Source organism: Bos javanicus, chromosome 25 (genome assembly GCF_032452875.1).
Source record: "Bos javanicus breed banteng chromosome 25, ARS-OSU_banteng_1.0, whole genome shotgun sequence".
Taxonomy (NCBI): domain Eukaryota; kingdom Metazoa; phylum Chordata; class Mammalia; order Artiodactyla; family Bovidae; genus Bos; species Bos javanicus.
In genome coordinates this window covers 9,229,217-9,245,043 of record NC_083892.1, presented here as the reverse complement: position 1 = coordinate 9,245,043, position 15,827 = coordinate 9,229,217, and the positions used below count along the sequence as shown (strand labels likewise).

At 39.4% G+C, this 15,827-nt stretch overlaps 1 protein-coding gene across 9 annotated transcripts in view; it reads right to left on the bottom strand.

The window, feature by feature from the left end:
- Positions 1-1,810: 1,810 nt before the first annotated feature.
- Positions 1,811-15,827, bottom strand: part of ATF7IP2 (activating transcription factor 7 interacting protein 2) — a 76,075-nt gene continuing 62,058 nt past the window's right edge. For 4 of the 9 annotated variants that reach the window (XM_061401108.1, XM_061401107.1, XM_061401111.1 and 1 more), the window contains 3 exons: positions 14,970-15,031; positions 14,464-14,533; positions 10,768-12,774 (listed from right to left, as the gene is read on the bottom strand). In XM_061401108.1, coding sequence (XP_061257092.1) covers positions 12,065-12,774; positions 14,464-14,533; positions 14,970-15,031 — 842 coding nt within the window. In that variant the 3' untranslated portion in view covers positions 10,768-12,064. Of the gene's footprint in view, positions 3,332-3,941; positions 4,028-6,762; positions 12,775-12,837; positions 13,080-14,463; positions 14,534-14,969; positions 15,032-15,827 lie in introns of those variants that run through there. The other 5 variants (XM_061401113.1, XM_061401112.1, XM_061401109.1 and 2 more) reach the window with 5 other exon arrangements.

Sequence of the window (15,827 nt, the reverse complement as noted above, 5' to 3'; positions counted from 1 at the left end):
GGGCAGCACACAGACGTGCCCTGCACTTGGACAGGCGCTGGTGGAAGTGGCGGGAGCTGAGAGTCTGTAGCCAGCAGAGCCTGGGAGCCACCACACCCTGATGCCCTGCATCCATTTTTAGAACTTACAGTAGGGAACTGATGCTGTGCTTCTGCTCTGAGTCTCATGCAGTGTCTCGTGACACTAAACCAGGACCAGCCAGGGAAGGACATCCCGGGAAGGCAGTTCTAGCCTAGAGATGCAGACAGGACCCAAAGCCAGCACATCTACCCTATTAAGAGCAGCAGAGTGCACCTCTCATGGACCGCAAATGCCAGAGGAGATGTGTGTCTGGGGTTTTGACTCTGGAGCCATAAGGCAGCAAGGACAGTGTGGAAGGTTTCGTTTCACCTGTTGTCCCCTCTGGGCAGCACAACCGGTGTGTATAGGCGGAACCCAGGACCAGAGCACCGCGTGTAAATGGGCTGGGTCTCCATGCCTTGGGCAAGCCAACGTAGCTCCCAGGGGCTGTTTCCACATCTTTAAAATGGGCAGAAAATGTCTTCATGTCAACTACAAATTGGCACTTGTCACCTACAAGGATTAAATCATGTGCTGCTGCAGCTGCTGACCTTCAACCCCCCTGAGAGTTCAGGGTGGGGATGAGAAATGAGTCCCTCTGTGCTTTGAGGGGTTGGGGAACTGGCAGAACAGGTCTTCACATAGGTATTTTCAGCAGGTGATTTTATGAGCCCAATTCTTGTATCTTCTCGCATCTAGAAAACCACTAAAATCTTTCATGGTGACTGTTCTTCATGACTAGCAAAATCTTCATAAGACTATAGAAACCTTTTGGAAGTGTAGTGCTTGGTTGCATGTATTTCCCCTTCACCCAAATCACACCCCCTGCCTCTTTGGGGCAGTTTCGCAGAGCTATCTGAGATGCTGTCTCCTGGGCTGCAGTTCTCATTTTACCCCAAATAAGACTTAACTCGCAACTCTCACATCGTGCATTTTTTTGAAGTTGACGTATCACAGTTGTGCATTTTAAAAAGTCAACATATTATTATGTGGTAGAATATAAATTGCATAAACCATCTCAAGTCTGAAACATCACGGGAATTTGTTGCAAAGTTATCTTTTCCCCTTTCCTGTTTTCCAAGCCAGAGTCTTTCAGCTCCCTGGAATTCCATAAACTACCCACAGCCTTTTCTCAATATAGTCAATTTTAGCCTGTCAATCAGTTTGGTTGGTTCTGTGGCTTAAGAGGCATAAAGATTTCCCACAAAAAGAACATGAGACTTTTCCTGGGTGGGGGTGGGGTGTTTACTTTGTACTGTGTAACTGTACACGTCCTGGTCTTGTCCCCAGGCCGGGTCTGTTCTGGTGTCCCTGCTGGATAACAGTTGAGAATCTTGCCCTTGATCCAGAAAAACGCAACAAACACTAATGCTTTTTGAGCCAGCAGTTTGAGGATGCTTGCCATCTGCATGCCTCCTCTTCCTGTTATTGTGAACAGTTCTCTTCCTGAAGGCTTGTTTACCTATTAGCAGGCCAGAAGATCCGCTGGGTGGGGCGCAGTTTCACTCTGCTGATGCACACGGAAGTCCTGCTATGGGGTCAGGGCGCTGGGCCTCGCTTGGTGAAGTCAAACTCCAGCTGATGCCAACCCAAAGGTGCCCTAGGTGAAGTCCTTGTCCTCTGCTGCAGCATGCCCTCCACCGCTCTGGGCCGGAAACAGGACCTCACAGGGGGCGCTCATCTCTTCAAATTCAGTTCAGAATCTGGCTCTCCCAGTCATACTGTTTGAAAAGGTAAAGACACAGGAGACTGAAAAACAACATCTTTATTTATGACTGAAGATGTGACAGCATTCACAAAATGCCAAGGAAAGCCATTCCCTGGTTCAGTTTTTTAAGTCTCAGAGCCTCTGACATCTGAACTTTCACTACATACCAGCCAGGAATGCTTCTTTGTGGGAACAGAGTTTCCCTCTAACAGCTATTTTTCTGTTTTCTTAACATACTAGTGTTACTCATTCAGTTTTTCCCCTTGGGTCCTGACTGACACTTGTCCACTGTGCTCACCTGTTGTGTTTCTTAGGCTATCTGTAGGAGCTGCAACATCACAGCAGTGATCCCTAAGACAGAGGTAAGCAGGATACATCTATGGGAGCCCTCTGTGTTATATTCTTTTTCTGAGTAATGATGGCAGCCAGGAAATGAACAAAGGGGTTCAGTAAATTAAAGCCTTAAATTTAAGGCACACAACTTCATTTTCCTCAATTCAAATAGCTGGTTGGATTTTTTATTTTACAAAAGCTATTTTATTTTTTGTGTACACAGCACACAATGTTTAACTAGCTTTATTACACGTTAAAGTATACAAACTGATTTAGGGAAAACCTCTAAACTGTTTCCCCAAATGATTGACATGGCCCAAAACAAAAGGGGGGAGTTGAGGGGGTACAAATTCATAGCCCTTCAAATATGAACAGAATGGGAAGACATCTAGTCTCATAAAACCTTGGTGGAGATGCACCCTAGCGGATGATCTGGCCTCAGTAAACAGCTGAATTTCCCTGTGCCTGTATGGAAACACAAAAAGTCACCAAAAGTGGACTGTCAACAGAGAAAATGGGGGCTGCTTGCATCCTAGGGTTTCTCATAGAAGCAACAGCTCCATAGTACCAAAGTTATTGTACCTACGGCTGAGTGGCATGGGTCCATGATATCTATTGAAGTACTTCCTGAATGTCAATCAGAATTCATTAAACAAGAGGCCACTTACAACATGGGAAAAAGGACTGTCCCGGTATGAAGGGTTCACAATCTGAACTGGCCCTTTAAGACAATGAATAGTGTTACAGAAACATTGTAAACAAATAATTCAAATATGAAAACGCAAAATGTACAATTAGCAAATACATTTTTTTCTTTTAGGTAAGATTTTCAGAAAACCCAGGAATGGATTTTATATCACAAAATGGTCCATATCGCCCAAAAATGTCTTTCGATTGGACAGTAAAATAATACTTGCTGGAAGCTAAAAACTTAGATAAAGTACAGGCCATTGGGAGTGGTAAAGCTTTAATTTCTCCAATTTTCTTCCAGATCAGCTTATTACTAGGGTTCTCATGGCACAGGAAGAGGTGGTAGCTTTCCACGGGGGCACACTTGGGGTTGATTTTGGTGATGTTCCACGTCAGGGCGATGCCCCTGGGCCGCAGCACCCGTTTTACTTTGAGCTCAGGCTTCTGAGGAGGAAGCGTGTCGCGGACTTTGTCTGCCAGCTCCGACAGCGGTAGCGGCGGCTCCGGGAGAGGTGGCAGGTGCTCAAAGGACTCACAAACCTGAAACACGTTCACACAAAGTTCAGCAAGCAGGGCGGGTGGGTTCTGATTGTTTTTAAAGTGGTCAACCACAGTTCTACAATATGTTTCCCAATCCTCAATCCATTTATCAAAATCATAAGAGCAAAAGGATGCTTCAGGGATTTGTGAGGCTGGTTCCAGATTTTTCAAACATTAGCTTCTTTTCGAGTTAAGATCTGTACACTTTGGAATATCACTAATCTAGAATGGGTTAGGTCCCAGACCTTCTGGAGAAATATTCCATCTCATTGCCAAACTGTGTTCCCAAACACTGTGCCAATTTACATGAAAAGTACAAGTGTAGGAGAACACCCATTTCCCTCCACCCTCATTAACAATGGCAACTACTCTTAAAAATCTTTTCCAATTTGTTGGATTAAAAAATGGACTTGTTTTAATTCTGTAGCTTCTGGAAAATTCAACTACATTATTTTAATTGAGTAAGTAAGTAGATTCATAACAGCACACTTAAAAAGCATACTAAAGTGCTTTCGAAGCTGAAACGTGACCCAATGTTTCTTCATTAGTGAAAGGGTGCTTTCATTCAACTTGGAACAAATAACCCTTACAGAACATTTTGTATCAGTACCTGGGCTGCATTTTGTGACACTGGAGTTGTCTCTTTTGAGACTGAAACAGCTTTCACAGGTGACTCAAGGGTGGATACTGGGCTTTCTGTGAACAACACAAAGTTTAAAAGTAAAATTTATCTGCAATAATCAATCCCATAACCTTTAAAGCCAACAGTTTACATCTTGTGTAATAAGTAAATGTAAATTAAAATTATAAAACTGTGAAATAAGAAGATAAACTTTTGCTAAAAGTTCGAGACCCAAAGGTATCAAATATAGATAATTTTTCTTTTATATGACAAAAAGTCCCCCTTTAAGGTAAACATGCACATCGTGGTGCAGTTGGGAACTAGGAAACATTACCCACAGAAGAGGGATTCCTGCTTAGCAGTCTTAGGGGGCGGATGCTGCCGTCAGGTCAGCACGATTGTCTGTAAACACAGAACGGTTCACAGTCCTGTATGAAGGTGCGATACAACCAAGATCTGCGAATTCAGACTAGAACTCACGCAGACCTGGGTTGCAAGTATATCTACTGCTGAGGGCCATGTAGCCCAGGGGGGAATAAGACATAAACTGTGTGCTGTTGAAAGGGAGGGGAGGAAGAAGAGACAGAACAGAGAATGGAAGAAAGAGAGATGGTTAGAAGAAGAAAGAAAAGGAGAAAAATAGAGAAAATGTGGGTGTGAGGGAGAGAAAGTTTAGTAGGTACAAGAATAGTTTGAGGACAACCAGGGAGAGTATTAAGAGGATAGTAAGAAAAAGGGCTTCACGCTGGAAAGCAGGGCCCGACAGCTAGAAATTTCAGAAATTTGAACATAAATAAGCAGCAAAAACCATTTTAGATTCATTGTGTGTGCTGTGATATATTAATAACTTTAATATATTTTATGAATCTCCTCAAATAAAATTTCTTTCATTTGTGTTTTCCTTTTAACTGACAAGGATAATTAAGATTCTACATAGTGTTTCAAAGATACCTTATTAGTCACATTATTTACTGGTATTAAAAAAATCTTTCTAGAAGAGGTAATGATTTTATGCTTTTAATTCTAAGATAATCTGCACAGCCTTTTTAATGGGTTTGTTAATTAGAACTAGACTTGTGAAATCATAATCTGCAGGTTTATCGACGCACAAGAGCTGATACAAATAACCTTCTTTATATTTTCAAGTGAACAGTTTCATACAAAAAAAAAAATTCCAACAGATAATAGCTTTCCATAACTAACATTCCTTCTTTCAAGGTGGTAGGTCAAAAAGCTCTTAGCAAATTTAAACAGGTTAGAAACAAAGCAGGACTTTTATCCCAAATCAGTTAATGTTTAGATCCTCCGCACCATCAATGTCAATGTCTTGTGAATACTCTGCAGCTTTTATCCTTATCTACATAAAAATGCGTAATGGTTACTTTAGAACTTTGTATTCTCAAAACAACAGTAGCAAGCACCCCATTATTTTAACATTCTTTCTCATTAAATTGCTAGGGGAGAATTGTGGCTTCCAGTTTCAACTTAATCCTTTGGTGTTTGACCTTCCAGACCCTTTGCTGCATGTATTTACTTGTAAATATTTATATTATAGACATGATTTTTAAAGTTTGCATTTAAAAGTGAAAGTGGAAGTTGCTCAGTCGTGTCTGACTCTTTTTGACTCCATGACAATAACCCCACCAGGCTACTCTGTCCATGGAATTCTCCAGAAAAGGATACTGAAGTGGGTAGCCATTCCCTTCTCCAGGGGATCTTCCTGACCCAAGGATCAAACCTGGGTCTTCTGCACTGAAGGCAGATTCTTTACCATCTGAGCTACCAGGGAAGCCCAGCAGATCAGATCAGATCAGTCACTCAGTCATGTCCGACTCTTTGCGACCCCATGAATCCCAGCACGCCAGGCCTCCCTGTCCATCACCAACTCCTGGAGTTCACTCAGACTCAGGTCCATCAAGTCAGTGATGCCATCCAGCCATCTCATCCTCTGTCTTCCCCCTCTCCTCCTGCCCCTAATCCCTCCCAGCATCAGAGTCTTTTCCAATGAGTCAACTCTTCACATGAGGTGGCCAAAGTACTGGAGTTTCAGCTTTAGCATCATTCCTTCCAAAGAAATCCCAGGGCTGATCTCCTTCAGAATGGACTGGTTGGATCTCCTTGCAGTCCAAGGGACTCTCAAGAGTCTTCTCCAACACCACAGTTCAAAAGCATCAATTCTTCGGCGCTCAGCCTTCTTCACAGTCCAACTCTCACATCCATACATGACCACTGGAAAAACCATAGCCTTGACTAGACAAACCTTTGTTGGCAAAGTAATGTCTCTGCTTTTCAATATGCTATCTAGGTTGGTCATAACTTTCCTTCCAAGGAGTAAGCGTCTTTTAATTTCATGGCTGCAATCACCATCTGTAGTGATTTTGGAGCCCAGAAAAATAAAGTCTGTCACTGTTTCCACTGTTTTCCCATCTATTTCCCTTGAAGTGGTGGGACCGGATGCCATGATCTTCGTTTTCTGAATGTTGAGCTTTAAGCCAACTTTTTCACTCTCCACTTTCACTTTCATCAAGAGGCTTTTGAGTTCCTCTTCACTTTCTGCCATAAGGGTGGTGTCATCTGCATATCTGAGGTTGTTGTTATTTCTCCCGGCTTGTGTTTCTTGTGTTTCTTCCAGTCCAGTGTTTCTCATGATGTACTCTGCATATAAGTTAAATAAACAGGGTGACAATATACAGCCTTGACATACTCTTTTTCCTATTTGGAACTAGTCTGTTGTTCCATGTTCAGTTCTAACTGTTGCTTCCTGACCTGCATACAAATTTGTCAAGAGGCAGATCAGGTGGTCTGGTATTCCCATCTCTTTCAGAATTTTCCACAGTTTATTGTGATGCACACAGTCAAAGGCTTTGGCATAGTCAATAAAGCAGAAATAGATGTTTTTCTGGAACTCTCTTGCTTTTTCCATGATCCAGTGGATGTTGGCAATTTGATCTGTGGTTCCTCTGCCTTTTCTGAAACCAGCTTGAGTATCAGGAAGTTCACGGTTCACATATTGCTGAAGCCTGGCTTGGAGAACTTTGAGCATTACTTTACTAGCGTGTGAGATGAGTGCAATTGTGCGGTAGTTTGAGCATTCTTTGGCATTGCCTTTCTTTGGGATTGGAATGAAAACTGACCTTTTCGAGTCCTGTGGCCACTGCTGAGTTTTCCAAATGTGCTGGCATATTGAGTGTAGCACTTTCACAGCATCATCTTTCAGGATTTGGAATAGCTCAGCTGGAATTCCATCACCTCCACTAGCTTTGCCATAAAAGTGAACTATTCAGATACAATTTACATACAGTATAATGTACCCATTTAAAATGTGCAAAAACTCTTTTTGAGTTTTGACAAATGTATTATTGTGAAACCCTCACCAAATTCAAGATACAATGTTTATATTACACCAAATAGTGTCCCTTTTGATAATACAAACGAATCTGAGTCCATATTGGATCTATTTTACTTGAACCTTTGTATGCTACTGCTTTTGCTATAAGTTAAAAATGTTGCTGATGGCCTGAAATATACAGGAGCGCTCATTCTCAAGGGCTGACCTTTAAAGTTATATAACACTTTCCATTTACATAGAGATTAAAAAGTTGCAGAACAGAGGATAACATTTGTCTTGCTGGAGGTTTATAGGAACACTGTGAAGGGACCTATATGAACAAATAGCTGCCAAGAACAAAGGATTCTGACACCAAGAAGTCTGTAGCAACCAACCACATTCCCTCCCCTTTTAGTATAAAAGAAGCCTGAATTCTAACCCAGAGATGGTTCTTTGGGACACTAGTCAACCATCTTCTTAAGTTTCCTGGCTTTCTGAAGGAAGTTGCCACTCCTTGCCCTAACAACTCATCTCTCGATTTACTGTCCTGTCATGCGGTGAGCAGTACAAACTTAAACTCAGTAATATTCACAATCCCTCTCTCATCACTGGCCCCATGAAACCACAGGTCTGTTGTCACTAACAATTAGATGGCTTTTTCTAGAATTTGTTAATTCTAATAAACCATGTTAATTCTAATAAACCGAATTAACATGGTTTTTGTTCAACATTTTGTTTCTGAGATTCATCAACGTTGTTGTATATAATAATATATTTCATTCATTTTTATTGTTGAGTAGTATTTAGCTCTATAGACAGTTATGTCACAACCTACTTATCTATTCATGGACATTTGGGTTGTTTCTAGTTTGGGACTATTATGAACAAAGTTGCTATGAACATTTGTGTAAAAGTCTTTGTGTAGATGGGCTTCCCCAATGCCTCAGTGGTAAAGAATCCACCTGCAGTAGAGGAGACAGGTGAGATGCAGGTTTGATCCCTGGGTTGGAAGATCCCCTGCACAAGGAAATGGCAACCTATTGCAATATTCTTGCCTGAAAAACCCCATGGACAGAGGAGCCTGATGGGCTACAGTCCACAGGGTTGCAGAGTCTGAAGGACAGAGCATTTTGTGTAGATGTAGGTTTTCATCTCTCTTGATAAATACCTAAAGGTGGAATAATAGTGTCAATTGCTAGTGTGTTTAGAAACTGCAAAACCACTTCCAAAGTGGTTTTACCAATTTACATTCCTACCAGCAAAACAAGAGAATTCCAGGTTGTTCCACATCCTTATCAGCACTTTGTATATTTTCAGTTGTTTTCATTTCAGCCATTTTAGTGGCGTGTTGTAGTATCTCATTATGGTCTTAACTTCCCTAGTGATGAAAAATGTTGAGAATGTCTTCTTCTGTTTATTTGTCATCCCCTTATCTTCTCTAGTGATGGGTCACCTACTTGCTTTGGGTTTAATTTGTTCTTTTTGTACTAACATCTTAAGGCAGTTGCTGTTGTTCAGTTGCTCAGTTGTGTTCAACTCTTTGCAACACCATGGACTGCAGCACGCCAGGCTTCCCTGTCCATCACCATCTCCAGGAACTTGCTCAAACTCATGTCCATTGAATCGATATCATCCACCCATCTCGTCCTCTGTCATCCCCTTCTCCTTCTGCCTTCAATCTTTTCCAGCATCAGGGTCCTTTCTAATGAGTCAGCTCTTTGCATTAGGTGGCCAAAGTATTAGAGCTACAGTTTCAGCATCAGTCCTTCCAATGACTTCCAATTCAGGGTTGATCTCCTTTAGGATTGACTGGCTTGATCTTCTCGCAGTCCATGGGACTCTCTCAAGAGTCTTCTCCAACACCACAGCTCAAAAACATAAATTCTTTGGCACTTAGCCTTCTTTACGGTCCAACTCTCATATCCATACATGACTACTGGAAAAACCATAGCTTTGACTAGCAGACCTTTGTTGGCAAAGCAGTGTTTTAAGGCAGAATCTTATGTTATTCACGTTAGACTTTCATTTTACTTTCTACCTTTCCTAATATAAATATTTAATGCTAGTAATTTCCTCTAAGCACTGTTTAGTTGCATTTCTTCAGATTTTGATATGCTATTTTTTCATTCAGTTCAAAATATTTTTGAACTTCCCTTTTGATTTCTTTGACTCATGGGTTATTTAGAAATGTAATCTTTAGTTTCCAAATATCCAGGTATTACCCAAATAGCTGTTACTGATTACTTGTTGTATCGTATCTGTAATCATAGAATATGTTCTCTATCCTTTTAAATATACTGAGATTAGTTTTATGGTCCAGAACCAGTTTTATGGTATGTTTCATATGCACTTAAAAAGAACGCATTTTCTTCTGTGACTGCGTTTGAGTGTTCTATAAATGTCAAGTAGATTATTAAGTTGGTTGATAGTGTTGCTCAGGGTTCTATAACTTCACTGACTATATATTGTATCAACTACTGAGAAGGGAGTGTTGGAATCTCAAATTATAATTATTTTTCTATTTATAACTTCAGTCCAATTAGTTTTTATATTAGGAATCTTGAAGTTCTACCATAATGTGCATTAAGTGTAGATTTGTTTTTTGGGTGCACTGGGTCAGCCAAAACAACTGCTTTGTTTTTTGGTTGCAGCGTGTGGGCTTCCTCTAGTTGTGGTGTGGATGAACTTTTCCTGTTGTAGTGCAAGGGCTCAGTAGCTGTGGTGCACAGGCTCGTAATTGTGGCATGTGGGCTTAGTTGCTCCACAGCATGTGGGATTTTAGTTCCCCTACCCAGGACTGAACCCACATCCCCTGCATTGGAAGGCAGATTCTAACCACTGGACCACCAACGAAGTCCCATAAACACAGGTTTAGTGTGCCTTTCTGATGAAATGAGTGTTGCACTGTTATGAAACAGCCTTTTTTTCCCCTGGTAATATTCCTTGTTCTTAAGTCTGTCTGATAATAATATAGCCACTCTAACTTTCTTATGATTAGTGTCTGCATGGCTTACCTTCTTACAGCCTTTTAATTTTAACCTAACCATATATTTATATTTAATGCACATCATTTGCTGTCATAGTTGGGTCTTGTTTTGTTATCCAGTCCAACAGTGTGGTTGCTTAATATGCTCTTTATTCTATCCACTGAACTTTGAGTAGTTTCTTTTTACTTCATTTGATTTTCTGTCTTTTATTTCTCTTATTTATTCATGTTTTCCTTGAAAACTTTGAGTATATTTCTATCAATTCTTTTAAGGTCTTAGTCTGTTAATTCTGTTATCTGTCAAAAGTCTTTCTTTTGACAAATTTTTCTCCTGGTTTTGGATTCCATTTTTCTTCCTCATATCTCAAGTGACTTTAAAATCTGATGATGAATATTATGAATTTTACATGGTTGTGTGTTAAATTCTATTGTCTTCTTTGAAAAAAAGTAGGCTTTGTGTGATTAGCCACTTATTTTGGTTTTATTAGGGCAAAGCTAGAGTTGCCTTTGCTCTAAGATGAGTTTAGACCCATATATTCAGTGAGAATCTGCCACTGTGGTGTGTAAGATCTGAAACATTTCAAACCACTGCTGTTTGAGCTCTGGAAAATGTTTAGTGTAAAGCTTGTTGGCCTCTCTTTGCCCAGTTTCATGCAATTTCACTCATTCATGTGTGACTTGATATTTCAGCAGACTCAAGAGGACTCTTATGCTACCCTCTTGGAACTCTTTCTCTGAGTGGCTTCCTCATCTGATAGTATTCTTCACCTCATTCCAGCTGCCTCAGCCTCTCTGAATGTCAATCTCTGCCTCTGCCTGAGCAAGACAGCCTCTCTCTGCTTGGGATTTCCATCAGAGCACGGCAATCTAGGAAGAAAGCTGGGGCAACTCATAGGGCTCATCTCATTCATTTCCTTCTCTCAGAGACTGCAGTCCTGTACTGTAATATGTGAAAAAAATTTTCCTATATCTTGTTTAGTTTTCTACTAGTTTAAGTCTGATCCCATTAACTCCACCCTGAGTCTACATACGTACTTTCATAACTTTTTTCTCTTGATATATTATTAACATGTTTATGTAAATATATATACTTCTTTGATATTATTTTTAGTGGCTGAATATGGTTGTACCATATAAATTTAATTTTTGCAATGAATCTCTTATTTCTAGAAATTTAAGGGTTTCCAGTTTTATTTTTCATGAATAGCACTGCAATGAACATTTTCATATTTCCTCTATACTTTAGGCTTTTCAGATAATTATCCAAAGAATTGAGTCATAAGGCTTGCATTTTTGTAAAGTTTTGATGTAACAAATTGTCTTCCAGAAAAATTAATTTACAATCCTGTTCACAGTATATAAACTTACATTTCTTTTAAAACTATTTAATGCAAAATCTGCATTAATTCAACATTTTTTGGGGAAAAGTACACTGTGTGCCAAGCACTGTGCTAAAAAGATGAAAATATATAGATTAATAAAAACATGAACGTTGCTGCAAAGAACGTTAAGTCTTTTTAGGAAGACAGGTATGTGCAAAAACAATTATAGAACAGAAAAATAAAGGTATAATATAGGCATGCACAAAATACCACGGTAAGGAGAGCCAATATTGCCAATTTCTGCCTGGAAGGAATCAGATCAGATCAGATCAGATCAGTCGTTCAGTAGTGTCCGACTCTTTGTGACCCCATGAATCGCAGCACGCCAGGCCTCCCTGTCCATCACCAACTCCTGGAATTCACTGAGACTCACATCCATCGAGTCAGTGATGCCATCCAGCCATCTCATCCTTTGTCATCCCCTTCTCCTCCTGCCCCCAATCCCTCCCAGCATCAGGGTCTTTTCCAATGAGTCAACTCTTCGCATGAGATGGCCAAAGTACTGGAGTTTCAGCTTTAGCATCATTCCTTCCAAAGAAATCCCAGGGCTGATCTCCTTCAGAATGGACTGGTTGGATCTCCTTGCAGTCCAAGGGACTCTCAAGAGTCTTCTCCAACACCACAGTTCAAAAGCATCAATTCTTCGGTGCTCAGCCTTCTTCACACTCCAACTCTCACATCCATACATGACCACTGGAAAAACCATAGCCTTGACTAGACGAACCTTTGTTGGCAAAGTAATGTCTCTGCTTTTCAATATGCTATCTAGGTTGGTCATAACTTTTCTTCCAAGGAGTAAGCATCTTTTAATTTCATGGCTGCAATCACCATCTGCAGTGATTTTGGAGCCCAGAAAAATGAAGTCTGACACCGTTTCCACTGTTTTCCCATGTATTTCCCATGAAGTGGTGGGACCAGATGCCATGATCTTCGTTTTCTGAATGTTGAGCTTTAAGCCAACTTTTTCACTTTCCTCTTTCACTTTCATCAAGAGGCTTTTGAGTTCCTCTTCACTTTCTGCCATAAGGGTGGTGTCATCTGCATATCTGAGGTTATTGATATTTCTCCCGGCAATCTTGATTCCAGCTTGTGTTTCTTCCAGTCCAGCATTTCTCATGATGTACTCTGCATATAAGTTAAATAAACAGGGTGACAATATACAGCCTTGACAAACTCCTTTTCCTATTTGGAACCAGTCTGTTGTTTCATGTCCAGTTCTAACTGTTGCTTCCTGACCTGCATACAAATTTGTCAAGAGGCAGATCAGGTGGTCTGGTATTCCCATCTCTTTCAGAATTTTCCACAGTTTATTGTGATGCACACAGTCAAAGGCTTTGGCATAGTCAATAAAGCAGAAATAGATGTTTTTCTGGAACTCTCTTGCTTTTTCTATGATCCAGCGGATGAACAGTTCAGCACAAGTGTCTAAACTGAATATATTAAAGTATGATAAGTGGGGTCATCAGACAAGCCTGGGGAGGCACAGAGCAGAGAGCATTCCTGGCAGAGAGAACAGCATATGCAGTGATGGCAAGGAGAGGAGCAGCACTGCCTATTGAGATGCTATTAAGGCAGAGGGAAGGAATTTGTAGAAGATAAAGCTAAAAAAGTTTTCAATGTTTAAGTCATTAAAAATTCTGTTATAGGGTGAGAGGAACTTTCAAGAGGGAGGGGACATATGCATACTTATGGCTGATTTATGCTGCTGTATGGCAGAAACCAACACAGCACTGTAAAGCAATTATCTACCATTTAAAATTTTTAAAAAATATTTAAAGATATTTAATAAAAGAATTCTGTATATCTTGTTAAGGAATTTGGATTTTACTCTAAAGACAAAAATATAACCAGATTCATTATGGACTCCAATTCATTTTAATCTTTTTGAAATTGGAAACTGAAGGGTTTTTGATTCTATCATGAAGTTCCTGAAGATTTCAATGGTTCCAACCTTTGTCTGGATCCACAGTTGTGATGGTAGAATGAACTGGACTGTATAGTTCCTATAGTAATCTCTGTTTTTAAGTATTACATAATTTCCCAATCCTAATAAGTGGAATTTAAATATTTAAAGCAGTACCATAAACACACAAGTGCAATTAAGAGATGAAACCTTGTAATTTATTAGCAGCCCTGCTGCTGCTACTGCTGCTAACTCGCTTCAGTCTTGTCCGACTCTGTGCAACCCCATAGATGGCAGCCCACCAGGATCCCCCGTCCCTGGGATTCTCCAGGCAAGAACACTGTATTTTACTTCTTTTTGTTTTAATCTGAGAAAGAGGGCACTGCTGTCACATTTTCATATTATGCCCTAGCATCCCCTCATAGCCACTATTGTTTAAGGAACAGGTGTGTCTCACAGGTAAAACAGAGATTTCCAATAGCCCCAGGCAACCCAGATAAGTGAATGGATAAATTACTGTACATTCACACCATGGAATACTACTCAGCAATAAAAAGGAATACTTGCTCAACAACTTAAATACCCTTGGGAGAAATTATGCTGAGTGAAAGAAGGATACATATTATATCATATTTATAAAACATTCACACAATAATATAATAGTGAGGAACAGATTAGTGGTTGCCAGGGTTTAGGGACTGGGGGAAAACCCAAAAAAAATCCTTACGGGTAGTATGAGGGAAACTTGGAGTAATGTAACAGCTGTGTAATTTGATTGTAGTGGCAGCCCCATAAATCTACACGTGATAAAATTAATGTACACTAACACACACAAAAAACTTCATAAATGGGTCAAATGTATTTTGAGTTGCTACCCTTTCCCACTTTCTTGAAAAAGTAAAATCCTTTACCTGTGCTGCAGTTTGACAGGTCGTCTTTCGTCAGATCAATCACAGAATCATATTTCTTCTTCTCTATAGCCTGGAAAGTTGTTAAAAAATAAGATTTTGCCTCAACAGAAAATGTTTTTTTAAAAATAAAACATGTTATTTCAAATTACCATTTATAAGCCAGAGATTGAACATTCTTTAAGTTTTACAGTTTAGTTCAACTCTACTATGAAAGAGAAGCTCGTAAAATACTATCCAGTTTCTGTGAGGATGACAGGAGAGTCTAAATGAATTAATCTGGTAATAAACACAGTTGTGAAACATGTTTATCATTAGCTACTTGCTTTTTAATGTTTAAACTGGACTGGAACCTGGTCATGCTAACTAATCAGATATTAATTTCTCAGAGAATGACTCTCCCAAAGAATGAATGACATAGATGAGTCATCCAACATATAGCAACACTAAAGTTCCTAGAACTAACATATTCAAATAAATAATATTCAGAGACAATGTTTACTACCTACCATAGCTCTCTTTTCAGCATCAGCTGAATTGTTAGAATTTCCTGATGCAATTTTTCCAGTAGCTGAAAGAAAATTATTAAAATATGAACATTTTACAAGTTTACTAACTATTCAACATTTATGGACTTTATAAGATACAAATGCTGAAACAATAATAATGGGGATGCTAACTAACCATTATATAATCATAAAAATTTGTAACTCAACTGACGTATTCCAAAGACCAATGGACCAGTCCAAAAAAAGCACAATCTAATTTTGGTTCAAAAGGTTTTGGTACCTTTACAACTGTATTAGTAACTCTTTTTTGAGTATCTGTCTATAAACTACTGTAGCATTTGAGGAAATAAACTTGGAAATGTACACATTTTTAAAATTTATAGTATCTTTAGATTAGACCACCTGGAATGGCTGAAGAGGATTCTTCATACAACCAGTAAAGGCATCAGATAAATGCATAATATCCCTTAACTATCTGATTTACAATCTTAACAGCCCAAATCATGAGGGCAATTAAGTAGTTATGTAAGTGGAGATAAAGTTTTCTGAAAATAAGATGCAAATTAAATTCTCTTAATATATACTAAAAATGAAAACGAAATGGGGAATTTTGAAGAAGAAATTATGAGCCAACAGATAGCTATTTTAAGGGAAAGGAAATTGATTGGGAATCTAAGGTTAAAGATTTTTACCTAAGTATAATGAGAAACTCTAAAAAGTAACATAGGTGTTATTTTTTTAAAGTTAAAAGAAATCAAAGATTAACTAAACATTAGCCAAACTTTATTTTTTGCTTTTTTGGCTGTGCTGTGCAGCATGTGGGACCTTAGTTCCCCAGCCAGAAATCAAACCTGTTCC